Source organism: Babjeviella inositovora (assembly GCF_001661335.1).
Source record: "Babjeviella inositovora NRRL Y-12698 unplaced genomic scaffold BABINscaffold_5, whole genome shotgun sequence".
Lineage (NCBI taxonomy): Eukaryota > Fungi > Ascomycota > Pichiomycetes > Serinales > Babjeviella > Babjeviella inositovora.
In genome coordinates, this window is record NW_017566842.1 from 687,170 (window position 1) to 713,555 (window position 26,386).

Genomic DNA, 26,386 nt, shown 5'->3' on the forward strand with positions numbered 1-26,386 from the left:
TATGATATGTCAATGGTGCATTAATAAAACCTGAGGCATTTTTGGTAACGTGATGAGACGATCCGTTGAAGATAATCGCAGATATAACTGCATTTCAGCTTATGGTTTACTATGATTAGTGCTACTCTCAAGTGTCTCTACTGCCCGGATACTGTACTGACTTAGAGCTCCGATGTCTCAACCCACTCCGGGGATTATTACACCCACACGGCTACGTAACGGGAGAGGAGCACTTTAATCGACATCAGTTTCTAAACCAGGCCAACACGACCACAGCAACGGATTGACCAATACCTCTTTCTTTTCAATGCCTGGCTTGGATTATCCTTATCTCACTCAATTTAAACTTACAACCTCCATCACAGATCAGCTTCGATACAAATCGCAGCCAATTTAACCCTCTATCGCATTTATATTTATTAGGAAAGAATGGACTGAACAATGTATAGCAACGGAGACACAGCACTGACGGGATCGAATTTAAAATGTAACAATTACTTAGTGATGTCGAAAGAGCGTGGAGCCTCGCCCTCCGGACCGATGAATTTAGGGTCTCTCCATGGGCCGGAGTCGGCCAAGTACAAACCACCGGCGGCCTCATCGGAGGTAGAGGTACCACCGAATTTAACAGGCAAGTTGGCTTCTGGGATCTGCTTCAATAAGTCCTTCTTGTAGGAAGAGCCCAAGATGAAGATTTTAGCGACAGAGACCGGGTCCAAGAATGGCTTGAACAACTTGAACGCGGTAGAGAAACCAAACGGCGCGTTGATGAGGTAGAACTTACCCATTCTCTCTGGGTAGTACAGCTGGCCGATAGCGGAGGCCTCTTTCACGTAGCCGTAGACCTGGGACGCAGCAGAGATAGAGATCCCCTTCAAGTCCAAGATGGTGCACGAGGTTTCAACCAAGTACCCGGCCTCTCTGGAGCAGGCCGGCAACCGGTACTTGACGAAAGATTCGTACTCCCACACCAAGTTCTTCAACATTCTCTCCTGGGTGGTGATCTTGTACATCTCAGTGATGTTGACGGACCCAAGCTCCTCGATATAGACTGGTCTGCCTTCAATGTCGGTCTTGTGGTAGTACTGTGGGTATAATTTGGCGATGATTGGCTTTTCTTCGTAGTGAAAGTCTTCCAAAATGGTGTTGGTGCCAAACTCGGCTCTCCATTTCTCACACGCTTCCCACATCTCTCTAGCGCGCACAATGTCGAACTTGCGCGCTCTCAAGAATCTCAACAACGTGGCATCGTCCATCCGTTCGGTATAGTCGGCTTCGGTCAATTGCGTTCTGAGCTCCACCACCGCAGCCTCCTGCTCAGGGGTGATGTTGCCGGTGTAGCCGGTCTGCAAGGTAGGAGCGGTCTTCTGAGGATAAGACGCTAAAATTTCGGCTTGAGACATTGGTGGATAGATGCTTGCTAAGAAGGTGAAGGAACAGAGAGCCGTTTCCAAGCCGTTCGAAAAAACTCAAAACTCAAAACACGTAGACCGATACAATAGCGGGAAGCCACGTGCAGGAGAGATTCTACCCGATGGGTCTGACTCGACTGCCGGAAGCGGAATTAGTCAGGATTTCCCGATGTGGCCGAAAATATGCACGCCTGATGGCCCAGGCGCATCCCCGAGGGCTCCGTCTGGGATGTGCTCTTGGGATAAACTATTATAGTATCGGCGGAGGACACAGCTACAAAAGACGGGCAGCTATTTTTATTGCATAAATTTTCCTGCAGGAAGGTCTGGCATGCGGACTACAGTGTTGTGTATGCGGCCTTATAACCTACAAGGTTGATAAGCAGGGTATCTGTATTTTTTTTCCCCACAACCGTGTGGTTATGGAAATAAAAGCTAGGCTATAAAATGGCCGAATATTCCCAAATGAATAAAACATATCATCACTTCCTCTACCCAGCGCCCAAAATGTTGACCCGCATGCTAGACCTTCCTGCAGAAGTCATCCATAGGATTCTAGGCCACCTTCCGCTTGAGTACGCCAGAATTTTTCTTTCCCACCCGGTGACCAACCCGATCGCCTTGTATTCAATCTTCAAGACCATTGTGATCCAAACCACCCAGACCACTTCCGGCTGTAAGAATTGCTGCCCCAAAGTCAAATCACCGCCTACCCTCGTGATGCAGGACAAGGTTGTCATGTCCCAACAGCAGTTTATGGAGATTTTGGTGCCACTGAAGGAGCTCGAGAAAATTCCTGGCAACCAGCTCGGAAATGAAACCCAAATGCTCTTGAACAAAATGTTTCAGACCCGGATGACCAACTGGGACGACTTGCACATCTCCAGTGTGATCATGACCCTTCAAGCCGAAGATAGCGCTTTTATCGAGTACTTGACATTGAACAAAACCTTTCTCAAGGTGTTCAACTCAAAGGTGTCCAAGCTTCATTTACGGATCAACGGGCTGCAGGATTACCCCAAGCTGGGATTCAAGAACCTACGCAATCTCAACTCGTTGCTCATCAGCCACCCCTCCGTGGAAACAGGGACGGTAATTGAGCTCCCTGAGGAGGGCCTTACCGATTTGGATATCGTGGGATCCGGCTTCCCAGAAATTATCTACCAAAAGTTTCCAGACTGCATCAAGCGGTTGGGGTTGGCCCAAAACCAGTTGGACGTATTTGACCAGGCAAAGGTTGGCTGGCCAAAGGAGATGGAGGCCTTAGGCTTGGAAGGCAACTATATCCACGATATCACCTGTTTATCCAACTTGCCGCCTACATTGCAAGACTTGACCTTGTCGTACAACAACATTTCCAACATACCAAAGACATTTTCCTTCCCCCGGACCTTGAGGTCATTGAACTTGAGTGCCAACCAGTTGACGTCGTTTCCAAACTTGGAGCAGTCGGACCAGATCGAAGAGCTTGTCTTGGCCCTGAACAACTTAACCAGCGTGGGATACTTACCTCTGGCGCTCAAGCGTATGGACTTGGGTGATAATCAATTGACCAACATCGACTCTGTCAAGTTTCCCCAGGGGTTTGAAGAGTTGTTGTTGGCGTTCAACCGGATCAGCGATATCGGTAACGTTCAGTTTCCCAAAAGCACCACAAGAATATCATTATGCAACAATCGCTTGATGAACGAGTTTACTGGCAACGCGCACGCCTCTAGGTCGTTTGAAGCCCTCCATGGTCTTGAAAACTTGATCACGTTGGATTTGTCCCACAACAACCTAAGCCGCGTGGACTTTCACAACTTTGCGATTCCCGCTTCGGTAGAAGGGCTTTTGCTAGATAGCTGCCATTTAGCGCACGTCCATTCGATTCGCTTGCCCCAACAGCTACAAGTTTTAGATTTACAGAGAAACCACATTACCAAGATTTCTAAAATTGAGCTACCCCTTAGGCTAAGAGAGTTGTACCTCAACGGTAACACGATCGAAGACTTTGACCAGATCCAGGTACCGGCAACCATGGAGCGGATCGGTACGCCCAACTTCCGGATTATGAATCCCCAAAAGTTTAGAATCCCGGACCACATTACATCTCTATTTAGGTAGTTGTATATTCAATTAAGTCTCACTGATACTAATATCCACAGCCACTGGACGGTGGTCACTCATATAGAAACTGTGGAAAATCGAGTGCAACACCCCGTAACTCTGCACCTTCAACCCCTTGCTCTTTTCTTTTTCGATCCAAATGTAGTCAATAACCTTCTCGGGCTCAGTCTGGCCATGGTCAAAGCCCGTAAACGTGTTGTTATGACCATACCGATTAATTCCGTGAACCATGGTGGCAGCATCGTACATCTTCTCAGCCGCAATCACGTAGGGCTCCTCGATTTTCTCCACATTAAAGTCGCCTGCGAAAATCGACGGGTACGAGTTCAACCCACCCGCCTTTTGAATGATCAACTTCACCGATTCCCTTCTGGCAACCACGCCAATGTGGTCCAAGTGGGTGTTGAAAACGTTGATGTGAACCTTCGGGTCCTTCTTGCTCTTCAAGTGAACCCAGACCACCACCCGCTCAAGATCCGCATCCCAGCCCTTACTCGGAACGTCAGGAGTCTCGCTCAACCAGAAGGTTTGTGACTCGACTAAATCCCAGGTATGAGTGTTATACACAATCGGTGAGTATTCGCCCTTGGTCTTTCCGTCTGCCCTGCCGACGCCGGCATAGGTCCAGCCGTGCCCGAGCGAAGCTTGCTTCTGAGCATGGTTCAAATCTTCAACGATGCCAGTTAGCTGGTGGTGGAGAACCTCCTGTAGGCAAACCACGCTTGGTATATTGTTTGTGTTGAAGAAGATGGATCTCGAAACGTATTCTCTTCTCTCCTCCCATAAGTGTTCACCCGGCGACGGGTTTCGGTTGTCATAGCGAATGTTATGAGTATACACCCGAACTTTGAGGGGTTCGGGCTCGTCTAACCACGAAGCTCCCTGGCGGAGGAGTCCCACAACCGATAAGTTGCTCAAATTCGGCGGGTGAACATTGCCCATGTCGGAAACGGTGCTTAACTGGGACAAGTGAGGGATTGTCATGATGAATGTAAGGATAATAGCTAAAACGGAGAGCTGCTGAAATTTTGAGAGCATGGTGGCAGTCCCGGTATTTATAAGTAGGATTAATGGAGGGGAAGCAAAAACGGCTTCGACGGCTCGCAGACTAACGCGGAAGGTGCTAAACTGGCGGTAAGTATCGTGTAGTAAGGGTTCCAGAAGAGGGTTCGGGCGATTGGTGCAGCAGGTGCCTGGCGATGTGATGTAAGTAATTTGTTCCGGGGAATCCGATAGATTGTTTGGAGAGGTAGATTGTTTGGAGAGGGGTGATCTAGATGTATGGTGGCCTCAATAGGGGTCACAGGATAAGTCTTTGAGGCGAAACTTAATTATCCTCCTAGGAGATTCTTGCCCTTGCATATACAGAAATATCCACTAATCGTCTCATATGACATATGGGGCGGTCGTATGCACGTGATTAACGCATATGTATGCGGCCTCTGCGTTTGCTGCCAGGTGGGCCACTGGGGATCTGCGACCTGGACATGGAAACAACGCGACACGTCCGCGAGAAGCGTGAAAAACAGAAATTACCAGGCCATAAAGCTTACCCTTGAGAGTCCTAAGCGAAAAAAAAACAATGGGGTTTAGCCCGACATACACCTGGGTAAGAATACCGGGTGGGGTGCCGTGACAAAAATAGAAACAGTGACAAAAAACAACTCTTCTATTATACCAGTTCTACAGGGTTGGATTGCGAACTATTCCGGGAATAGCGTAATAACAGTTTTCCGGTGAATGCGGCAAGCCCTTAATCGTTATAAAGAGTTCATCACCTTAACAAAGTGATACGGATGTAGCGTGTTTTATCGCAATGGAATCGTTGATCCACGGCCGGTGTTATACCCATGTGCTGTAGAGCATACCTGACCCCATCCCGGACACATTCCAGACCCATTATAGACCCATTCTAGACCCCATTCCAGGATCACAATAAAAGAGAATTTCAATTTCTTGAAATTAAAACAAATAGTCTGGACCTCGTTCCCCGGATCTCATTGTTTATTTAAATGCACAAGCAGTGGGTGAGCGGCATGCCTGTATATAGTCGCTCTGTTGCCAGCTGATTTTCACCTTCTACAGCCAAACAGACAGGCAATACCTATAATACAGTAGGCACTTTCGATATCATACTTCTGAATTTGACCAGGCAAAGTTGTGTCTAGCTTACTTCTTTTGGCTGTCGCCGTCATATGTTCTGGATTCACCAAGCCTCCGTTTTTAGATTCGTCGATTGAGGGCTACCCTTTACCATGCTGCTATTTATAGTATCATTAGAGGTGTGAAAAATAATATGCACGCTGCAAGTGCTTGGAATGTGCCTCATGCATGATAAAAAATGAGATGAGTTTGGGACTGTGAGAAGGCCAGATCGGGACCAAGACCGAGGGGCCGTCGGGGGAAAGGCTTTTCTGAAATAGCTTCCCATATTCTTTCGTTTTGCTGTGTTATCGGACATTTCATTATTCTTTTTTAAAACTGCATATTCCAACCCGACGATCATTTCCGTTCGCTCCTCTCACGTTTCCTAACCGATATATGTCCTCACGCGATGATAAGACCCCTTCGTTTACACATGTTTATCAGCCTACTGCTCATTTCCCCTGTTATATCCCTTTCCACAGGAATATGCTCCGAGACAAACATGGGTCTGTCGGATACCTTCATGACGGATAAATTCCTGTCCAATGGTCTCTGTTCCGTCCATTGTGCAGGGTACTTGTACGCTGTAGTTCAGGGGGACAGCTGTTGGTGTACTGATATCGCCCCTACATCCGTTACCGACCTAGAACAATGCAGCGACATGTGTCCTGGGACTGCCAAAGAGGAATGTGGGAATGTTGTTGATGATTTGTACGGGTATATTGTGATCATCCCAACTACTCCTGTTACCACGCCAATTATAGGCTACAACGACGGAACGTCTACGTTATATTCGCCGCAAATATCTATTACTAGTGGTTTAATTATGTCTAGTTTACCATCTTCCACTACTACATCTCCTTTTACTTCCTCCTCCTCCTCTTTCTCCTCCTCTTTCTCCTCCTCTTTCTCCTTCTCTTCCTCTTCCCCTTCCTCTTCCTCATTCTCCTTCTCTCTCCCCTCACCTTCCTCCTCTTCCTCCCCCTCTTCCTCCTCCTCCCCCTCCTCTTCATCTTTCTTATCCACCTCTATACCTCCTACTACCACCTTTGTACCCCTACCCGCCACCTCCTCCATCCCACCTTCCGTGGACTCTACTGAATATCTGTCCACCGAATTGACCCCCTCCAAAACAAAAGCCCCAGTTTCTCCTTCGCCAATCGAGACCAGAAAGAAAACTTCCATTCTCCTGAGCAAAGGAAAAACCGCCGGTATCTTCATAGGGGTAGGCGTGCTCGTAGCTCTCATGTTTGCGCTTGCTATTTTCCTGCTCTACCGCCGGAAGAAGCTTCAAGAATATCTCCACGATAGAATGGGAGATGAGGGAGGAATCCACTCCTTTGATTTCGACGACGGAGAACACACCTTCATCCCAGACGAGTTTTACTACGACCCAAATGGGTCCATTCCAGCGCCGGGGATTGGCCGTCTGCCAGATCTATTGCTCCTCCAGAGAGGATCTCCCAAGATCGACCCTGATTTTTTCCCCGAGGACATTGAAGTTGCTTCTCTGACATACTTCCCTGAAGCGGCCATTCCAGAACCCGTCAGCCTGCCTGAAACCTTCTTAGACCTGCCACTGCGAGTATACTTCGGCCCGTTGATGGATATCGACGATGAGGCTAGTTTGGTGTCTTTGAACGACAACATAGATTACTCGCGTAAGATTATTAGCCCGTAAAGGTGCCGAAAGATGATGAATGTCCCTAAAATATACTAGCCAAGAGCAACCAAGATTTACCACCTATATACTTACCCACGCTTGAGACCTTCCGGGAGCATTTCATTTCTTCCAAGTATACTCGCCAACCATAACTGCAGCTTTAGAATCCCGGTAAAGGACTGGGCAGCACTTGGTTTCACTGTAATCACACCAGCCAGTCCTAATCAAATGACGTGGATAGTTTCAATCGATTTGGAAAGCCCAAGTCTTACTGATATTTACATGCTATAATCTCGAAAATTGGACAACATTCTATCAGAGCTTGCGTGAAAACTGTAACCATTAGGCCATTTCTATCTTGTATATATAGTCCGACAACGCCTAATCATCCTCATGCGCCTAGCTAAGATGACCACCACCCTCTTAAACCAAAGTACCGATGAGAGGTTACACCTCATGCCATTTTTTATCCACCATACAATATTCTAACGCTACAAAAGCTCGTCCAACACCCCGAGCAACAACTTCAAGTTGTACGCGACGGCAACGTTCTTGTAGACTTCCGCACGCGCAATGAGTGCGTCGTGCGGCATGGTTTCAGTCCACGCACCGGAGCACTCGCAGTAGTCGGAGATCTCGCGGCGGCGGACACCGTGGCACTTGGCACACTTGAGGTCCTGGGCGAAGTACAAGCTCAACAGTTTGGTAAAGTCAGCGACCAAGCGCTCCTCCAAGGCGATACGGTTGTACGGCTTGTCGCAGCGGTCGCAGCTCCAGAGGACGCGTTCGTCGTCGCGGCAGAAGTCAAGATCGCGAGTGTGGCTGCAGTGCGCACACACAACCTGGCCCATGACCAAGGATGCGCTGGGGTCGGCAAACGTGGCTTCCTTGCTGAACTCGCGAATCTCAAACAACTTGAGCAAGTCGCGGCGCAACAAGCGCACCTCGATATTGCGCTTCTGCGAGAGGGCAAACACTTGCGCGAGGAACTTGACAAGCTCGAGCGTCGGGTTCTTCATGGCACGCGTGGAGCCCGCGAGATGCGGGAACGCGTACTCAGCGCGGAGAGTCGGGTCGAGGTATGCCTCGGCCTGGCGGCGGATGAGTTGCACCACGCGTTTCTCGAGGGGCTTGCGGAACATCTCGCAGACACCGGAGGTAGCGCTGTCAGCATCTTCTTCCGTCGGGTGACGGAGCTTCATAAGCTGCGTGATCTGCGTCGCGCGCGCGGGGGACTGCGAAAGGTTCCCCACACCCTTTGCGCGCACCAACGCGTCCATAAAGATCACCACCCAATCGTCAAACTCTGGCTGCAATACCCCTGGCAAGAAGTTCTTGATGTGCCAGCGCGCGTACGGCACCAACTGCGCCGCATCGCTGGTGATCTCCGCGCACGCGCGCCCGCCAAAGTTGTGTTCGTCCATCCAGATGAGCAAGTCCCAGTAGCGCACAATCTCCAAGTCCAAGTAGTTGAACATGGGCTTTGCCCGTGCTGCTTTCACAATGTACTGCCCGTACGCGTACGAGTTCTCGACCGAGACTTTGGACGTGGCGAGCACGATTTTGTTGCGGTTCGCAAACACCACCGCGGCGCCCATCTTGCGGAACTCCGCAAACAACTGGAAGAGCACCTTGCGCACCAAATTGTGCACGTGGTAGTGCAACGCAGGAGCGTACAAGAAGGAGCCTGGGCTCTGGACCCACGCGACAAAGCCGTGCATCATCGCATCTGCGTGCGCACGACCGGCGACCGCATCGTCCCACCAGCCCTTGACCATCACGCGGAGCACCGCCAACGCGGGCCCGGAGAACGCGTCCGCAAAGCTGGATGCGCCGTGGTTGTCGTCGAAAACCAACTCCTGGTCCGCCAAGTCTGCGCCCTCGGCCTCGTTGAGCAATGCGGACGCGAGGATCGCGTTGACGTTCAAGTTGTCGATGCTGATTTCGAGACAGGCCGTTTCGTAGATCTCGGGGTTGTTGATGCCCGGGAAGCCCAAGTCGTCGAGATCCGGCGCGGTTTCGTCCATCTCGACCCCACCGTGGTCTGCAAGCGGCGTGGGCGACCACCAGAGCACCACGTGCGCGGCCGCGAGGCGCCGTGCGTACGTAATGTCCAATACGTAGCCGGTGTTGGCGGGTGGGAGGTTGCCCATGGGGATGTTACCGGTGCGCGCGAGCGCGAGGAGATGACGAAGCCACGCGCCGAGCAGGAGGTAGTGGCTGGCGACGCGCGTGAGGAGCATCGGCGCCCAGCCGACTGCGGGAAGCGCGACATCGCGCGAAACCATCTGGACGACCGGGAATGCCGCAAGCGCGCCAAGCGCCGCAACCACGCGCGCGGGCCCTGGCGACTGCACCACAAAGAGTGCGGTGGTGCTGCGTTCCTCGTGGATCTTTCCGACGTACCCGTCGAGCTTCTTGAGCAACTTGGCCGTATCGCCAAAGTACTGCATGTCAAACTCCATACTCTCAGGGTACACGAGAAGGTCCGCGAGCTTGTCCTTCTTCGCGGCAATCACCTCCTTGTAGAGGCGCGTGGCCGCAGGCAACGGCGCAGCCGCGGCCAGTGGCTTCAACGCAAACATGTGTGCGCGCGCCTCCCACGAGCGGAACACTGCGAAAACCTCGTACCCGTGCGACACGCAATGGAAGAGATACACCGTGTCCATGGCAAAGCGCCGGAGGTAGCGGTCCAGCTCGGCCGCTTTGAGCGTCTTCATGTCGAAGCCGTGCTTCAACGCGCGGCCTAACGCACCGACACGCGACAGATCAAACTCCACCGCGGCGCCCAACTCGATGATCGCGCGTTCCACCGCATCCACACGCGTCTCGTACAAGCCCTGCACGCTTGCGTGTTGGAAAAGGCCGTCTGCACGGAGTGCCTCGGCGCGGAAGGTGGTCTCCGCCATGGTGAGCTTGAAGAGGTTGGACGAGTCATGGCCGTTGGGGAGGAGCGCCTCGGACTTTTCCACCTCGCACTGCGGGATCTCCGCGTCGGGCAACACGTCTGAGCGGAAACTGACGTACACCGTCTTGGGCACGTGTACCGTAAAGCTCTGGACCTTGCCGTCGATCAACACAAACACGCGGAGGTCGCCAGGCACCGCGGGGTCGGGTTTGTACTGGAGAACCTGCCAGACCGAGCCGGTGAGACTCTCAGCCTGGCGACGAACGAGGTTCCCAATGGTCAGACGGTGCGACGCCTCACCGCCCTGGCCAAATAGGCGGCGTCGGCGTTCCTTGGCGGCCTGTTGGCTCTTCCACTTCTGCATCTGAAACTGGAGGAAGCCGGGGTAGTCGATGGTCATGTCGGGACATGGGCCGACAAGCTCGGGCTCCGGCTCGGTTTCAGCGGGTCTGCGCTTGCGTGTGACATGGCCAACCCTGGGTGTTGGGAGATCGGAGCTTCCAAAGTCTTCAATGTCCTGGATGGCGGCGGCCTCGGCCTGGGTGGTCTTCTCAAAGAACGCCCCAATGCTGCTCTGCTTCTTGGTGTCTTCGCTCCGCTTGATCTTCCTCTGAAGCCAGTCTGGATGCGGAACCCTCGGGACCGGGTTCGTCACGCCCTGGAGCGCTGCGGGGATTGTGATGATCTTCTGCACCACCGACGCGAGTCTCTCGCGGTAGTAGTCCCAGTCGATGATGCCCCGCGGATCAAACTCGTCCAAACCCGGGTTTTTGAGCCAGCGCCGGAGGTATGTGCGCTTGATCCCGAGCTCTGACAGGAAAATGGCCACCGGAATCGCGCGCTCGGTGACCGGCGCGTTCGCAGGCCGGGAGCTGATGATATACTTACACGCCAAGCCTTTGTCCTTGACCATCTCCTCGCCCAAGAACTCGCCCAACCGCTTGGCAGTGGTGATGGAGGTAGACTTCTGCGTGCCGTACTCCTCCAAGGTCTTACTCATGGACCGGTTCTCGCAAATCAACTCGATCAAGTCCTCGTCCTCGAGCATGGCACCCTTGGTGTCTAACACGTCCAACCAGCGGTTCGCTACGTTGGCAACACTCGCGTAGCACGACTCAAGCGAGTCGCCGTCCAAAAACAACTTGAAAATGTCCCCCTGGAAGTTCTTGATCAACTGGAGTTCGCCCCTCCGCTTGATCTCAAACCCCTTGAGCTCAGCAATGGACCCGTCATCGTTGAACACTGCGTACCGCTTCTTGAGCCCCTTACCCTCCTCCTTGGACGTTGGGAGGATCATCGCCTTGTATGGCCCATCCACCTCGAAGAAGATCGAGTTATCGGAGTGGGTCTTGTACGTGCGCGTGGCGGGGTCCTCGAGCTCCTGGTACTGGTGGTTGGTAAACCTCTGGTGTACAAGGTAGTTCAACATGGAGCAGGGGTACGACACCACCACCGTCTTGCCGCTCTTTAACGTGAAAGTGACGTTTTCGGGGAACGAGCTTGGGAGGATGCACCAGATCCCATCCGTATCGAGCTCTAGCGGCCGCCCGAGCCGCTCAACCAACTGGCGCGCCATCTGGATGATGGTTGCTCCGGTCAAGCATGTGATCCCCGCCATCTCCATGGAGTACCACCGCGACCCCTTGCGCATGACGTACCCGTAGAATGAGTTGAGAATGACCTTGTGGGCAAGCTGAAGCGAATCGTAGAGCACCACCATTTTCATCGCCTCGTCCTTGCCGTGCTTGTCATCGCGAGCCACCTTGGCCGCCTTGCCCTTCCACACCTTCGCTAGGCCCTTGAACTCGTACCGCCGATCTCTGAAGGCGGACACCGTATCGACGTAGAACGGGTTCTCCCTCTGGCACACGATTGCCTCGCGCTGGACGGTTTCGGTGACCTTCACGCGGTGGTAGACCTTTCTGGAGTAGTCACTCAAGCGCTGTTTGATGAGGGCCACCTGCTCGGGATACGGCAATTCCTCAAACGTCCGTCGCGCCTGCCACGCGTTTTTTGCCGGAAACGTCTCGTTCTGGAGCGCGCGCTTGATCATGCCGTACTCATTCAGCTGCGCGGGGTAGAACTCGCCTCGCCACGACCAAGCAAGCCGGCGGTCGCACGTCTTCCCGGGACGGTTGAAGTCGCAAGCGGCACAGTCCTTCTCCAACTTCATGGAGTCCGGCTGGAGACGGTTGGTTGTCATGATGTTCGGATACATCGACGCCACGTCCACATGGTAGATTAACGGGTTTTCGTGGCGGTGGGGGTTCTCCCTGAGCTCCGAGAGCTTCCCCCGAACCTCCTCGTACACTTCCTCGAAGTTTGTTACGTCCTCCATCTTCTTCTTCTCCTCCACCTCAATCGAGAATCGCAACGCCGCGCGGAGATCGCCCAAGATCTCATCAACCGCCTCAGGCACAACCTTAAAGTCGGTAGAGATGTCACTGCGGAAGACCCCCGCCTCGAGCGACTCCACGTGGCCACCCACGTAGGTCTCGGACTCGATCAAATGCCCATCGTAGAAGCGCTCGAGCGGGTCGGAGTGCTTGTTTGGTAAAAGAATGCTCTTCTCATACGCCTGGACCATGAGCAACATCTCGCAGAGCGTACCGGTACCTTTTCTCAACACCTCATCCGGGTTGAGCGGGATGATTGTGCAGAGCGAGAAAATGAAGGGGTGGACGTACTTGTAGTAGAGGTAGTACGTCGCAACGGCGTCAGAGACGGAGTACTCCGAGAGAAGCTGCGGCTTTTCATATGCATACGGTGTCATGAGTTCGGGATCAAGCTCGATCGGGTTGTAGCCGAGCTTCGCCGTCGTCACCGCCTTGAGGCCCTGGGAGCCCTGTGGAAGGTACGAATCACGCTTCACCCAGCGGTAGCAGTCCATGTGGACGCAGTACTTCGACTTGTACTCGTTCTCGGAGTCTTTAGCAAACCCGATCTCCTCGAACATGTCGAGCCCGTGGATGGCCGCGCGCGTCTCGACAAACGGCCAGTCGAAGAAGTCACCGTTGAAGGTGGCAATCACCGTGGGCATCACCTCACGGATGTGCTCGAAAAAGCGGACCAAGAGCGCCTTCTCGTCGGCCTCGTTGAAAATCGCAAAGGTCCCGGGATACTCGGGACGCGGCGTGTACTCAAAATCGGCAATGTCCTCGGCAATTATTTCGCGGTTGGTGATGAGGAAACCCTCACCGTCTATCATGTACGAGATCATCATTATTTGATCAATGGTGGCCTCTGGAAACTTGAGCGGCGCCTTGGTGGTTTCAATGTCGAACGCGAGCACAACCGGGTCCGCGAACGCCATCAAGTCTGTGCGTTCCGCAAGCGCAACCATACCGTGTTCCGCTTGTACGTCGTACCATTTACCCACACGGATGCCCTTGTCAATCGCTACTCGCACGTGGTACGGTACGTCGTACTCGCGGATATCCTCGATGCATGCGGCCGCATCACGTGTGTCCGCGTAGCCTGCGTTGACGGCGGCGTACACGTCGCGAGTAGCCTTCTGTGCGCGGTTTTCGGCCACGAGTGGCGCGAGCAGTCGCCGCGCCTCGAGAAGATCTGTCACGTTGTGGAACAGGAGCTGAAGCAACGTCGAGCGGAGGCCCATGAGGTGATTGGGCATTGCCAAGTCATCTTTCGCAACGCGGGCGACGGTTTTGACGCAGCTCTCGAGCCGCTTCTTGAGCATCTCCTCGACGTCTGCCTCGCTACCGGGTGTGCACGCCACAAGGAAGTACGGGTCGTACGTGAGCGTTGTCTTGAACAGGCCACCCTCCACGTCGAGGAAGTAGTAGTCGACGGCTGAGAGCCCCGCAAGCACCTTGTCAGATGGTACTGTGGTCGCGTGCATGTTAATGAGCCAGCCAGTGCGCACGGGCCCCGAGTCGAAGCGGTCAAAGCCCATCAAGCTGTCGACACGGTCGATCCTGGAGACAAGGTCGAGGCGCGTCGCCGCTTCGGTAACCATGGGGTTGGTCACGGGCGGTTTTGTGTATTTGGGCGCATCGTTCTTGACGAACCGCGCGGTGGAGGAGCCTTTGAACAGAGGCATTTTGTGGGGGAGCAAATGGGAAAGGTGGTTGCGATAATTCGACGCGTCAAATTTATTTTTTACGCGTCGACGCGCAAAAACTGTCTGGTCACATGATCAAACCTAGCGCGACACGTGATCAGATTAGCAAGACCCAAAGAGCACATCATCGGGTTATTCAAGAAGAGCAACGTATGTAAAGTGCTAAGATCATGCATAACCGTTTTATTATCGTTATTCTATATAGAACTGCTTATTGGAGTATTTACCTTTTTTTTTTCCTGTCCCTCGGAATCGGTGACAGCATGACGTCAGGGATTCCCCGCGTTTCAAATTCGCGCGCGCACCTTTAAATCTGACCGACCTGCCTGTCTTAGGGGAAATCCCCAGCTACTTACAACCTCAGTTGCTTCCATCAACCCACGATGCACGATGGGAGGATTCTTGTAAAATTACCAGCTGAGATCATTCTGCTCATCTTTGCTTACCTTCCTATAGAAACAGTAGAGCTGTTTCTCGAGATTGACCCCTTCCAAGCCATCGCGCTTAGGCGTTATTACAAAACGCTTGCGATTCCACGGAGGTTCAAACCCTTTACAGAGAAGAAGAACCCGAGCTTTCTAACGGAAATGGACATTGCCGACTTTGAACGGTTCGCCTCCAACAAGGCATATGACCTGGTACCCATCCACCGCTTAGCCATCTCCCACGGTCTATCTCTCTTGGATTCAGTGGCGTTTGAACGCCTAAAACGAGTACACACCTTGGAAATACGAATTCCGGGTAATGCCATTACTTTTCCATGCCTCAGTAACATCACCTTGCTTAGCTTCTCCCCCGGAAGTCGACCGTGCGAACAGATTCACTTTCCGCCAAACTTGGTAAACCTCGAAATGTGGTGGAATCCCAGGGATCCAGTGGTCCAAAACTGCTCGCATCCTCTTAAGTTTCCAGAGTCATTAACAAGGCTTAAGATAGGCCACATGCGTGTGCCAATGTCCTGTTTGCGGTCGTTGCCTTGTCGGCTACAAGAGTTGGGATTATTTTATCCCTTGGGGTTAGACGGAGACGGGTGCTTTGGCTTTACGACCGGCCTTCCTCCTTCGTTGGTATGCCTTACGCTTGAAGCTTCCAACACCACCTCCCTAGCAGATATAGTGCTACCCCCGCGACTAGAGGAGTTTCACCTTTCTGGAACCCGAATCCTCAGCATACCTGTGACTTACCGCTTTCCCCAGACCCTAAGGACCTTGAGTCTTGCTGGAAACAAAGATTTTAAGGCGGTCCATAGGCGGTTGCCCTTCAACCTAGAAGGTCTAGACCTCTCCTGCTGCCTGCTTACCCCTCGAGTGATTGCAATGGTCAAGTTCCCCGCATCGATCCAAAGGTTAAATCTCGCAGGCAATCACCTTCCCTCGCTCACCTTTTTGGAGAGCTTGCCTCCTACGTTGATCGATCTAAACATGAGTAATAATGAGTTGACGTACATCGGTGGCTCCTTGGTCTTCCCTTCGTCTCTCAGAGTGCTCAGTTTAGACAGCAATCCAGATTTGTTTATCAAGCGGCTGCTCCGGGACCTCAAATTGCCCAGACACTTGCGTACTCTATCCATGAGAGACACGGGAATCACGTCCCTCAAGGGACTCCGAATCCCTCAAAACCTAAGGTCTCTAGACGTCTCTGCCAATAATATAACGGTTATTGACAACTTTCGTGCCCCACTACTTGAGGTGTTACATCTCGGGGGGAATCCTCTCCAGGATATTTCGTTCTGTGATTGGACAACACCATCGTGTCTACACCGCCTTGTTATTACCAGGCTACCGATTGGATTTGATATACCGGTAAGTGTTACCCATTTGTCCGTAAGGGGGTGCAGCGATAATCCCAGCCCACTGTTCTTTGACGTGGGAGCGAGCCGGGTTTCCATCTTGCGGGTCAGGTTCCCGGAAAACCTAGAAGAATTGGAAGTGATGAATTGTCAATTGGACAGGTTAGTACCTTTTCCTAAATCCCTCAAGAGGTTGGATCTTCTGAATAATCAAATTTCAAGCATAAGCGATGCAGAGTTTCCTCCCCGCTTGGAGGAGCTAAACTTGTCGCTGAACAGACTCACCTCGGTGGAGGGTGTTGTACTTCCCGCATCCTTGAAGTTTTTATACGCGCGTGATAACGAAATCTCTTCCATGTCTGGGTTTGTGCTTCCAAAAAAGTTGCAAATACTAGACCTCAGCAATAATGGTCTCTTAGATATAGGACTGGGCTTTCCCAGATCTGTTCTTGTGCGCCATTGACGCTTCATCCATAGAGGAGATGATAGGGGAAGATATGGAAGATGAGAGGGGAAGATATGAAAGATAAAAGGGGAAGATATGGAAGATGAAATGGTAAGGTACGGAAAGATGTTAGATGTTATAGGAAGCTGAATATTGGATTCAACTGCAGGAGTGCAACTCTCCACTAAACCCCCTCTCATATGAAACGTCTCAATTCCACAGAGCTTTTTAACTTAACACCTTCAACCGACGTTATAGCATACTCTCTTGATAACGAAGAGAAAGCAGATGGTTATTAGATCCATCCAGCTTAACTATGGAGCTCACCCAGGGATAGCCCGTAGGCCAGATTTAATCACCCCTCCGTGCCCCCTCTACGTTCGTTGTCAGAAACAATTGCGATATATACAGGTTGTATTGTTACTATCTTACAAGGCCAACTTGCGGTTGGCGTATCTGGCAGAGCTCTCTTGTGCCAAGATGTCCTTGACCTCCTGCGGGAAAGCAACCTTAGTGGCGTCCAAATTGCCCAAGATGGTCAAGATCTGGGGCACGGCAAGCGGCAAGCGGTAGGCGACGTACACGGCCAACATGTCCGAGACGGCGGCCCAGTCCTCGCGTCTGATGGCGTCACGCATCATGAAACCGAAGGTGTAATGGTTTGGACGCTGCTTGACGTCCTTCTCGCCCGCCTGCTGCATTCTGGTAAAGTACTCCTGGGCCCTGGCGGCATCGCCCTTCTTGACAAAGCCGACAATCATCAAGTTCCAGTCGGATGCCTGCTTGTGGAACTCGGCTCTCGCAAGCATTTCGGCGAACAACGCCTCCGCGCGTGCAGTGTCGCCAAAGTCCAACTCGCCGCTGATCATGGTGGTGTAGGTGGTCTTGGTAGGGGTGTACTTCAAGGTCAGCTGCATGTACTTCCAGATGGCCCTGGCAGCCTCCAAGTCGGTACCGTTCTTCAACAACCCGTCCAAAATGGCAGTCAAGGTGTAGATATTGTTTGGCAAGCCGTGCTGCGACATCTCCTCCAACGTCTTGACGATCAAGCCAAAGTCTGGCGTGGCACCGTTGCGTCTGCTGCTCTTGAACAAGAGGTCGATGGTCATGGTGTAGGTGGCCACGTCTGGAGACCCGCCGCACTCGTAGAGTGCGTTGAGAGACTTGGCGGCCTGATCGTACTCCCGGTTGGCGATATGATGCTGGATGAACTTGTTGAAGACGCGCGCATTCGGCACGTAGTCGTCCTCCGCGATCATCGTCTGCAACACGCGAGCGGCCTTCGGCAAGTCGCCGCGCGCAACCATGGACGCGACATACGCGTCTCGCACCACCTGCGTCTTGTTGACGGACGCATACAACTTGTCCACCTCGTCGAACTTGCGCGCCACGGCGTAGAGCTCAATCAAACTGGCGTAGGTGTCCTTGTTGGGCGCCACCTCCAAGCTTTCCATTGTCTTCAAGATCTCCTGGACCTTGGCCACGCGCGCCTCCACCGGCTGCTTGGCAAACTTTGCAAGCGTCATGATGGCCGCGTTGAAGGTTGGTGCCGTCGGCTTGATCCCGGACTGGAGCAACGTGTTGAAAATCTCAAGCGCCTTGACGTAGCGCTGGCCCCTGACTGCGTACAAGTTCATGAAGCGCACCATCGTGGTCTCGGCTACGGGCTTGTCGGACGCGAGGATTGAGTCCAAGATGCGGTCCACGGCCGCAAATTTGCCGTCGGTCGCGGCACGCTCGGCTTCAAGGTACAACTTGCCGTCGTTTGGATCCAAGGCGCTTACGTTGAGCTTGCGGATGACGGAGGAGACCGCGTCCATAGAAATAGCCCCGCCCTTTGGCACGAGCGCTGAGTGCGTCTTCATGAAGTTTCTCATGTGGTTAGCTTCGGGCAAAGCGTCCACCTGCAATACCGACAACGCGGTCTTGTACTCTGGCACGATCGCCTTGGAAATACACGACATCACGTACGTGAGGTAGGTCGTGCGCACGATGTCGTTGTTGGAGTACGGATGGGTCTTCAAGAACACGTTCACATCCGCATTGGCCTGCACGGCCTCCTTGTACTGCACCCACACGGCAAACGCCTCGTCGAACTGGCCCTTTGCAACAGCGTACTGCATCACAGCCAGGTAGTGAGAAATGTGCGACACGCCGTGTTGTGTGAGCGCGTTCAATACCTCGAACGGTGAAGTGGTGGAGTTGGCGCTGGAAGCCTTGACAAGTAACGTGTTGCCGATCTCGGCAAACTGCTTTACTAACGCGCGCGCGGAAACCTCTGGGATCTGGCGGAGAAATTCGACACTCTTACCGAGCAATTCGAGCGCCTCCGCCGTCTCACCCTGCTCCACGATCAAACTAAGCTGCGAGCTGATCTGTACCAACTGCGGGTGTGGCGGCTGGAACTTGCGGTCTGGATTGTGCTTGTTGCGGTTCTGCCCGCCCCGTGTCTTGGGTCTGCCGTTGGCCTTCAACGGAGGGGACGCTTCCTGGAGGCTGGCGACGGTTGTAGAGAACGTCTTGGCGGTAAACGCGCGGCGGACGGCTGCAGCCCCGCGGGTGGTACCTCTAAAAAGCATCTTGGAGAAAGAAGGAGAGTTGGTATATGAGTTGAGGTATGGTGAGCTTTTGATATGCGGGCGGCCAATTTTTCACCAGGATGGGAGTTACGCGTGAGTACACTGTACGAGCTTTGGCGAATCGGTAGCAAAACAGTCTGGAATTTACGCAGAGTGAGGATTCGAGTGATTCCTGTATAGACCCTGGGGATTATCTTGGCAGAATACCAGAAAGATATAAAAATATATAAACATACCCGAGTAGAACCTAACATATTAGGGTCGAACGGGTAGCTAAAGAGACTCCAATAGCATCGTTAATGCGACAGATCTCCCGTATTTAAAGCCCCCAGCAGGACCTCCTACATCCATTCTAGTCAAGAGCATCAACGATATATACAAATTTAGAGAATGAGGCAGTGGCGCGCAAGGATATCATAATACAAGCCATCGGCGCTTCCTCCCAGCTCAGAGGTCTTTGCCCATGGCCTTGTCCCACAAGTGCTGGTAGCTCAGGGTGTATTTCGCCGCACGGTCGAAGGCGTTACCGAAGTTGTCCAAAGCGGGTCTGACATCGAGGAAGAAGGTAGGCATGCCGTGGGGGTCATCTGGGCCACCGTAGTAGTCGATAACGTAACGGACCTCGTTCCAGCCACCCTTGCCGTCAGCACGCAATACCGTCCAGTCGTGTCTGTCGAACGGAGGTTCCCTAGTGAAGTGCTCTGGGAATAATTTCCCGAGTAAGCCATAGGCCTGCGCACGCGGTGACAAGTCGTGTGGACGGCCTGTGAATCTCAATAAGCGCGGATCAACGCGGGTTTCCACGGTGTGCTTTTGCTCCCACTCCAAGATTACCTGCCAGGCACCCTCGTTCAAAAAGTTGTGCACATCCACCATCGACTCCACCGCATCCTCAGGCACCTCATCCTTGCCCTTGCGCATCATCGCGTTGAACATCTGCTGCGGTGACGGATATTCCCATACCCCATCACTTTCGTCCGTTCCGCGCGGGATCGTCGACATCGTGCGCGCGGTCGGCAACTCGATTTGCTGGCCCGGCATGCGCACAGATGAAATCTCATACGGCATGTTGTTCATCGGGTTGAGAGAGCCTGATCCATCCTTCTTGACAGGACACGCGGCCGCAAGTCCCGCGGCCGCCGGGCCCTTCCCCGCCATCACAGGGCACGCAGAGACATCTGGCTTGGCATGGTGATCAATAGGGCATTTCGCCAGTGTGGCTGCTGTAGCTTGCTTGTCAGCCCAGAAAAACCCCATTTTGTGTAAGTTGAGATAAGATGACAAAAGTTCGAGAGGAAGCGTCTTGCATGGTCTTATCAAGAGATTTTTTCTGGATCTTTTCCTAATGGAATGCGGCGCATTAGTAAGAAAAAGAAATATATCACGTGCAATAAACGTGATAACGTTAAAGCTTGGAATCGTGGTGAACTAGATATGAGGATACAAATGTGTTGGTGCAACGGATGATCCTTGAAAAGCCATCAGGAGCCATTGGAAGTTTTCGGAAGTTATCTGAAGCCATCGACAGCACTGAATATGCAGCTTTGATTCAACCAGTATCATATTCACCAATTACCAATAAGAATACACATGATCACTTTAAAGTAACGGGATAACTAGTTTTTTTTTGGGAGAATTAAAGAAACAAAAGTATTAAGTATAAAGCTAAGGAGATATGCGGACAAGCAGGTATTATATAATAGTCTTGGCGGCCCCCAACCGTTGGGTACTCCATCTGATCCGTAATTCATGTCCACAAAATCACAGAAATCCCCAATCATATCCAGTTTTAAATCATTTCGATATTTCCACGTCTTTGCAACCTCGACAAATACTCATATCACCCTTACACATTTCTCAACCCACCGTTCCAGCCAATCATGCGACATGTATGTAAGCACGCAGCTAAAGCTCCACGCCGCATAGACCGGTATTGTAGCTCGATGCACGCGTTCGTGCAGGAAGTCACCGGAGAAAATTAAAGCTCTACCGGAAAGGAGCCCAAATTGGATCAAAGCCGAGAAGAGTCAGACACTTTCATGTTGGATATTGTATTTCAGCAAGGCATGTATACTGATCCAAGATATTTTTGCTATTATTGCTCTTCCCCTTCTTTCTCCGTCGCCTCTCCCACGAACCCAAACCCCGCCTTATCCCTTAATGAACAACATGATGGCTAAGAAAATTCACTCTCCCACACAGTACAAACCAATTCTACCCCAAATTCCCATACAGTTACCGTCGCCTATTGCCTCTTTCCCATCAGACAGCCCTAGCCCGTTTGTCAGCGCCAAATCGAGGGCCAAGCCTGGGCCGGCCCGTAATGACGCCGGCGCGTATCAGCTCAAGTCGTGTACGCGCTGTCGGCAGCACAAAACAAAGTGCAATGCACTGCAACGGGCACCGCTTCCGTGTCTGGCCTGTCTGAAAAAGCATGTCGCTTGTGAGTTGGACGAACGGGCACCGCCGCAACGGTCTAACGCCATGAAGTCTCTCAAGAGCGAGATCACAAACTTGCAGAGGGGAATCAGGGTGCTTGAGAACCAGAACTTGGCCATGGAAAGGATGTTGAGGGGTTCCGATGAGGAAAGACAGACTAAACGAGTGAAACATTCCAGGGTTGCAAATCGGTATGAAAACGATGAATTGCAACAAAAAAATCGATATGAACTGCTCAGTAGTCAATGTGAACCTCAGAAAAGAAGCCTGTATGAAACCTTAAGGAGGAGCCACGGCCACGAGCCGCTGCATCGAAACAAAAGCTATGATCTACACCCCAGGGGGTTTGGCAATCCAGAACATTCCAAAAGCCAGGGGAGCTTTAATCTGTCGTTCAAAAGCCCCAACCCTCCAACCTTCGACCCCCCAAGCTCTGGATATATCAACTCATTTGCCTCCCCCCATGCCTGGGATGTCTCCCCCAAACGCCTCTCAACATCTGCACACTCCATCTCTAGTGTGACATCCGTTCCCAACAGCGACAACTTTCCGCAGCCTCCCTCCCGCGGTCTGTTCTGTAACCAGGCTCATGATTGCGCCCAAGACGGCCTACCGCACCGGAAGATTCCCACCCCGCCCATCACCAACCTTCCCGAGCCAATAGTGCTCCAGGAGACGTATCTGAACTACGAGACGTACCAACTTTACGATACTAGTCTCTCCCGAGCCCAGGTTTCTCGTTACTTTTTCATTTTCCAAACCCAATTCCTCCCCTTATTTCCCATAATCAACCCCCAGAAGACGTATCTGCAGATCCACCACGAGTCTCCGCTTCTTTTCTGGTCCATCATGCTCGTGGCATGCACCAGCGACGCGGATCCCGAACGCTACATCCGTCTATCGCCACTGGTAAAGCAGCTTGTCATCGAAAACTGCTGGTACGCGACCCCACGGTCTTCTTTTATCGTACAGGCGCTTTTGCTCTTGACCACGTGGCCCATGCCGTCCCACAAGCTTCTCGACGACGTGTCGTACCGCTTGATCGGGATGAGTAAAAACATTTCGATGCAGCTCGGGCTCCACCGCGGCCCATTCATCAACGAATTCTCGCGTGGGATCAAGGGAAAAGACGTCAAGTACCGGAGCAAGACCTGGAAGGGCTGTTTCATCAACGAAGTGTGCTATTCCTCATTGCTTGGGTTGCCGAGCGGGGCCTCAGAGTGGGATTATATTATTGATAACGAGGGGTATAAAGAGCATTTTAAGAAGAGTCTAAAAGAAACGGGTGATCTTGATGGATCAAAAGAATCAGTGGAAAGTTCCAAGGTCCTGACAGTGTTAGAACCAAGCGGAGAAGGGTTTGAGAAGGAAAAGAAAAGTTCCATGTCTCTGGCAGAAGAGGGCCACCAGGGTCCAGTCGAAGACCCGACGGTGCTTGGCGTTTTTGACTGCACCTTTTATTTCAATTCCATCTTGGAAATCTCTAAACACACGTTCAAATTCACCAACTGCCTAGGAAACTCCATCACTAACTCTGGCTTGATCAACTACAACGAACGGTTCCTCAACATATCCAGCTTCCGCGGGGTCCTCGCAGCCCTTGAGAAACGCCTTCTTCCACACCCGGGCGTCACCTACTACCTCCAACCGGCCACACCGCTCTGGGAAAAGTACGTCTACCTTCAGATGAAGTATGCTCATCTCCAGCTCTACACGTTTGCATTCTTTCCCAACACCTCCCAGGCCGACCAGAAAGTGTATATCGACCGTGCCGTCCAGACATGTTTGGACGTCGCCCAGGTGGTGCTCCACATCTTTTCGGGCTCAAAAATGCACATTTTGATGTACCCCATCCACTTCCGTTCCTTGGTAAGCTTGACTTGCTTTGTGCTCGCGAGGGTCCAGATGTTTCCATTGCTAGCCAGCAACATGCTCGCGCCAGTTCTCTCTACCCTCAGAGACCTCTATGACGTGTTAAACTATTCCAAGGACACGGTTTACCACAAGTGGCGGCTGGTGGACTCGGATTCCAGCCGAACGGTCAGGGTGCTCAAAAGCTTTGAGCTCGCCATGTTTGTGAACCCAAAGCTCATCGTCACGAGACCATTTATGATCTCGCGGATGAAGTCGCATCTCAACGCCAGTTTGTCGTACGAGATTATCTGGTTTATCCACGAGATCCGAAAGACCCACAGCGCGAGTGACCGTGATTCCGGTGCCACGTCGCCGCGCGCTGTGTCGCAGCCAGAATTCAAGCACCCGATTGTGGACGAGCGGATCGAGACGGCTCATATTGCCAACGAAAAGGAGTCGTTGCTCGGGATGTACGATAATGACATGGAGACGTTCTTCAGAGAGTACTGCCGATTGGATAAAAACGACCCGATTGACCAGCGGTTGATACTGCACTTCACCGGCCCCAAGGCGCTCTTGGGGGCCAGTGGCTCTTCCAGTGGAGATACGTCGGGAAAAGAAACACCCGTAAACGGGGTTACTTCGGCGTTGGAGGCGGAAGGGTTGGTGACCTTGCTCCAGGGTGTTCAATGGATGGCCGAGAGAGAAAACTGCGTGTTGGACAATTTTGGGCTTTCCGGAGAGGATTTCACGTAGATGAGGAAGCTTTTAGGCGAGATCCCAACTATCTAAATATGGCAACCAAAAGATTACGTCGTATCGATAACCTTCAGGGTTAGTTTGGCTTAGCCACTTACCGGTATTGACTAGGAATATCTAAGCTGCGGTGAATTGTATTTACGTGACTGATAGAGATGCCTTTTGCATATGCGGTACTAAATCTTTCCACGACCAGAGCCGATATCTGTATTGGAGCGGGCCGTTAAGTCCACGGGCACCGCACGTATAAATGCCAAGCTGGAGATTACAAAACGAGAGCTTTTGCAGTATTTGTAAGCACGTTGAAGCATACTTTTGGATATATTTTTCCATTGACACGGAAATATTTCCATTTTGACAAGTCGTGGCGCAACTCGTCATTGAGCCTCATGATTAGGACATTCAGAGCCAATCAAATTTTGAAACCTTTCCTTATTCTGTCAGAAGTTCAAATTTGCTCACCAACTCCGAATATCGCTGTTACTGGCCTGCTGCGGGTTTGATTCCGCATCGGGATGAAATTTCACCGACCAAACGGTTCAATTACTAATCTCATCTGCATTCTAACTCTCGTCGCTCGATGCAGCAAACTTTAGTCTGCCAAGTAGCGGGGAATTTCTGCCAGATCTATTATTACTATGCCGGATTCCTGACTAATGTTTCATATTAGCAAAAATCTGGCATCCTTGATGAGCCTATATAAACAGCAAGTATTCGCCTGACTCAGAGTTTCAAGTATTGGTTAAGATACAACACACTAAACAATGAGCTCAGGTATGATTGCACTAAGATAATAAAATGGAATTGCCATGCCATTCCTATATTCCGATCGTTGATTCTAACAAACCAGTCGCCAACAGTCTTAAACTTTACACATGCACCACGCCAAACGGGTACAAGGTGTCCATTCTCTTGGAACTCTTAGGCCTTAAGTACGACTTCCAGTACATTAACATCCGCGAGAATGAACAGAAGCAGGAATGGTTCCTCAAGTTGAATCCGAATGGGCGTATTCCAACCTTGGTTGACTCCACCGCCGATGGTGACATTATCATCAGCGAGACCGCTGCGATCATGCAATACCTTGTGGACAAGTATGATACCAAGCATAAGCTCTCTTACCCGGTTGGTACTAAGGAGTACTACTTGCAATTGGAGACTTTGTACTTCCAGATGGCCGGATTGGGACCAATGCAGGGCCAGGCCAACCACTTTGTGAGGTTTGCTCCGGAAAAGATTCCATACGGTATCACTCGTTACACTGAGGAAACCAAGAGATTGTATTCGGTGTTAGAGGAGTACCTCGCCAGGAATTCCAAGAACGGATCTCTTTACTTGGTTGGTGACCACTACAGTATCTCGGATATCGCCGTCTTCCCATGGGCTTCTGGTTTGCGGTTCCTCGAAATTGATGTTGCCGAGTATCCGTTAGTTTCTAAGTGGTACCAGACCCTTGCGGCCTTGCCGGAGGTGCAAAAGGGGTTGACGATTCCTAAGCCTTCTCCGTTCTAGGGTTTGGATTAATAAACATTTATTTTAATATCAGAGGTGAGGGGGGAGTTCTACTCATCTAGTTTAAACTGGCGTAGAGCAAATTTTCTGGGTTCAGAGGTGTTTTAAAAGCCTTCTAAAATAAGTTACGAGCATTAATAAGCATATATTCTCAATATCTGTAAAGGGGTTTTATTATGTCAATATTATCCAGCTAATGTTATTTAGAAATGAGGGTTCGTAGGCCCAGTTTGCTGTCGATGGAAGGGGTTTGAAAGCTGACCACGTGCACACCCAATTATTCATATTGCGGATTCTATGCTCGAGTGTTTCGGAAATTTTATCCCGATAAGGACCGTTGGACTTGGGTTACTGGAGTACTGATTAGTAAGGTTGAGAATGCCAGTACATGATTTTCGAGGCAACCTTGTCGCGTACTTCAATGCAGGTTAATGATTAAGCGATAGTCACCCCAGAGGCTGAAAACTTTGTATTTTTCCAATACCCCAGCTTAATCGCCACTATGTGGCAGCCGCCTCCGGGCACTGCTTCCCGGAAACTGCTTCCCGGCTGCCGAAAAACTGAACCTATTACTAATCACAGCAACCAGTAATCTCAAATCTCAAATTCCTGAACATTTTAACTCGGTACTTAAACGATTAAGAAAGTCTCAATTTCACTTTGGTTTTCACATTACTTCTACTATACT

At 51.6% G+C, this 26,386-nt stretch overlaps 10 protein-coding genes across 10 annotated transcripts; 5 read left to right on the forward strand and 5 right to left on the reverse strand.

The window, feature by feature from the left end:
- SEC14 (phosphatidylinositol/phosphatidylcholine transfer protein) lies at positions 1-1,483 on the reverse strand. Its single transcript, XM_019127066.1, has one exon. The coding sequence runs from the start codon at positions 1,401-1,403 to the stop codon at positions 495-497; it is 909 nt and encodes a 302-aa protein (XP_018985700.1). The 5' UTR covers positions 1,404-1,483; the 3' UTR covers positions 1-494.
- Positions 1,484-1,745: 262 nt separating this feature from the next.
- On the forward strand, positions 1,746-3,573 carry BABINDRAFT_132831 (leucine-rich repeat domain-containing protein). The gene has a single exon (XM_019127068.1). The coding sequence runs from the start codon at positions 1,860-1,862 to the stop codon at positions 3,516-3,518; it is 1,659 nt and encodes a 552-aa protein (XP_018985701.1). The 5' UTR covers positions 1,746-1,859; the 3' UTR covers positions 3,519-3,573.
- Positions 3,531-4,463, reverse strand: BABINDRAFT_35863 (endonuclease/exonuclease/phosphatase family protein; the record flags this gene model as incomplete). Its single annotated transcript, XM_019131737.1, has 1 exon — positions 3,531-4,463. The coding sequence occupies one exon, from the start codon at positions 4,461-4,463 to the stop codon at positions 3,531-3,533; it is 933 nt and encodes a 310-aa protein (XP_018985702.1).
- A 1,705-nt stretch (positions 4,464-6,168) lies between these two features.
- On the forward strand, positions 6,169-7,347 carry BABINDRAFT_166713 (uncharacterized protein; the record flags this gene model as incomplete). The annotated part of the gene is made up of 1 exon (XM_019130451.1): positions 6,169-7,347. One exon carries the CDS (start codon positions 6,169-6,171, stop codon positions 7,345-7,347), a length of 1,179 nt encoding a protein of 392 aa, XP_018985703.1.
- A 473-nt stretch (positions 7,348-7,820) lies between these two features.
- On the reverse strand, positions 7,821-14,300 carry POL2 (DNA polymerase epsilon catalytic subunit; the record flags this gene model as incomplete). The annotated part of the gene is made up of 1 exon (XM_019131719.1): positions 7,821-14,300. One exon carries the CDS (start codon positions 14,298-14,300, stop codon positions 7,821-7,823), a length of 6,480 nt encoding a protein of 2,159 aa, XP_018985704.1.
- A 482-nt stretch (positions 14,301-14,782) lies between these two features.
- BABINDRAFT_161325 (leucine-rich repeat domain-containing protein) lies at positions 14,783-16,832 on the forward strand. Its single transcript, XM_019128745.1, has one exon. It carries the CDS (start codon positions 14,909-14,911, stop codon positions 16,571-16,573), a length of 1,665 nt encoding a protein of 554 aa, XP_018985705.1. The 5' UTR covers positions 14,783-14,908; the 3' UTR covers positions 16,574-16,832.
- A 151-nt stretch (positions 16,833-16,983) lies between these two features.
- BABINDRAFT_166716 (uncharacterized protein) lies at positions 16,984-19,134 on the reverse strand (the record flags this gene model as incomplete). The annotated part of the gene is made up of 1 exon (XM_019130452.1): positions 16,984-19,134. The coding sequence occupies one exon, from the start codon at positions 19,132-19,134 to the stop codon at positions 16,984-16,986; it is 2,151 nt and encodes a 716-aa protein (XP_018985706.1).
- A 447-nt stretch (positions 19,135-19,581) lies between these two features.
- On the reverse strand, positions 19,582-20,391 carry CYC3 (holocytochrome c synthase; the record flags this gene model as incomplete). Its single annotated transcript, XM_019131741.1, has 1 exon — positions 19,582-20,391. One exon carries the CDS (start codon positions 20,389-20,391, stop codon positions 19,582-19,584), a length of 810 nt encoding a protein of 269 aa, XP_018985707.1.
- A 903-nt stretch (positions 20,392-21,294) lies between these two features.
- Positions 21,295-24,183, forward strand: BABINDRAFT_7815 (Zn(II)2Cys6 transcription factor; the record flags this gene model as incomplete). The annotated part of the gene is made up of 2 exons (XM_019132683.1): positions 21,295-21,764; positions 22,005-24,183. 2 exons carry the CDS (start codon positions 21,295-21,297, stop codon positions 24,181-24,183), a joined length of 2,649 nt encoding a protein of 882 aa, XP_018985708.1.
- A 754-nt stretch (positions 24,184-24,937) lies between these two features.
- Positions 24,938-26,185, forward strand: BABINDRAFT_161329 (glutathione S-transferase family protein). The gene is made up of 2 exons (XM_019128746.1): positions 24,938-24,960; positions 25,037-26,185. The coding sequence occupies exons 1-2, from the start codon at positions 24,951-24,953 to the stop codon at positions 25,696-25,698; spliced, it is 672 nt and encodes a 223-aa protein (XP_018985709.1). The 5' UTR covers positions 24,938-24,950; the 3' UTR covers positions 25,699-26,185.
- Positions 26,186-26,386: the final 201 nt, after the last annotated feature.

What these genes read in the sequence shown, in the direction of transcription:
- SEC14 (XM_019127066.1), bottom strand. Translation starts at nt 1,403, where the DNA reads ATGTCTCAAGCCGAAATTTTAGCGTCTTATCCTCAGAAGACCGCTCCT.
- BABINDRAFT_132831 (XM_019127068.1), top strand. Translation starts at nt 1,860, where the DNA reads ATGGCCGAATATTCCCAAATGAATAAAACATATCATCACTTCCTCTAC.
- BABINDRAFT_161325 (XM_019128745.1), top strand. Translation starts at nt 14,909, where the DNA reads ATGGACATTGCCGACTTTGAACGGTTCGCCTCCAACAAGGCATATGAC.